General features: G+C 64.6%; 1 protein-coding gene across 1 annotated transcript in view; it reads left to right on the forward strand.

Moving 5' to 3' along the window:
- Positions 1-814, forward strand: part of LOC103782339 (proto-oncogene tyrosine-protein kinase Yrk) — a gene marked incomplete at both ends in the record, with an annotated part of 2,196 nt that overhangs the window by 348 nt on the left and 1,034 nt on the right. The window contains 2 exons of the mRNA XM_008950112.1: positions 1-43; positions 126-279. The exon at positions 1-43 is cut by the window's left edge and continues 15 nt beyond it. Of these exons, the coding sequence (XP_008948360.1) occupies positions 1-43; positions 126-279 (197 nt within the window). The remainder of the gene's footprint in view (positions 44-125; positions 280-814) is intronic.

An 814-nucleotide genomic window follows, 5' to 3' on the forward strand; every position in this document is an offset into this window, starting at 1 on the left:
CCGCTCGCTGAGGCTGCCCCAGCTGGTTGACATGGCTGCCCAGGTACCTAGGGGGGGCTGGCACGGGGTGGGGGTGCCCCCCGAGGGGTGCATCCCGGGGGTCCTGACAGCTTCCCCCTGCCCAGATTGCAGCGGGCATGGCCTACATTGAGAGGATGAACTACATCCACCGGGACCTGCGGGCAGCCAACATCCTGGTGGGGGACAACCTGGTGTGCAAGATCGCTGACTTCGGCCTCGCCCGCCTCATCGAGGACAACGAGTACACTGCCCGCCAGGGTGGGCACCCTGCCCCTCCCCACCCCTGGGCCTCACTGGCACCCCCGCTGCTGGCTGTCCTGGGAGATGGGTGCCCCAGGGAATGGGTGCTCCAAGTGCTGGACGGCCCAGGGGATGGGTGTTTTGGGTGATGTGTGCCCCCAAGGGATGGGTGCCCCGTGGGATGGATAGCCCAGGGGATGGGTATCCTGGGAGATGGGTGCCCCAAGTGGTGGGTGCTCCAAGTGATGGACGGCCCAGGGGATGAATGTCTGGGGTTATGGGTGCCCCAAGTGATGCGTGCTCCAGGTAATGGGCACCCCACAGGGATGGGTATCCTGGGAGATGGGTGCCCCAAGTGGTGGGTGCTCCAAGTGATGGACGGCCCAGGGGATGAATGTCTGGGGTTATGGGTGCCCCAAGTGATGCGTGCTCCAGGTAATGGGCACCCCACAGGGATGGGTATCCTGGGAGATGGGTGCCCCAAGTCATGAGCACCCCTGCTGATGGACACCCCCAGTGATGGGTATCCTGGGTGATGGGTGCTCTCGGTAAT

This window comes from Merops nubicus, unplaced genomic scaffold (assembly GCF_000691845.1).
Source record: "Merops nubicus isolate BGI_N331 unplaced genomic scaffold, ASM69184v1 scaffold35930, whole genome shotgun sequence".
Taxonomy (NCBI): domain Eukaryota; kingdom Metazoa; phylum Chordata; class Aves; order Coraciiformes; family Meropidae; genus Merops; species Merops nubicus.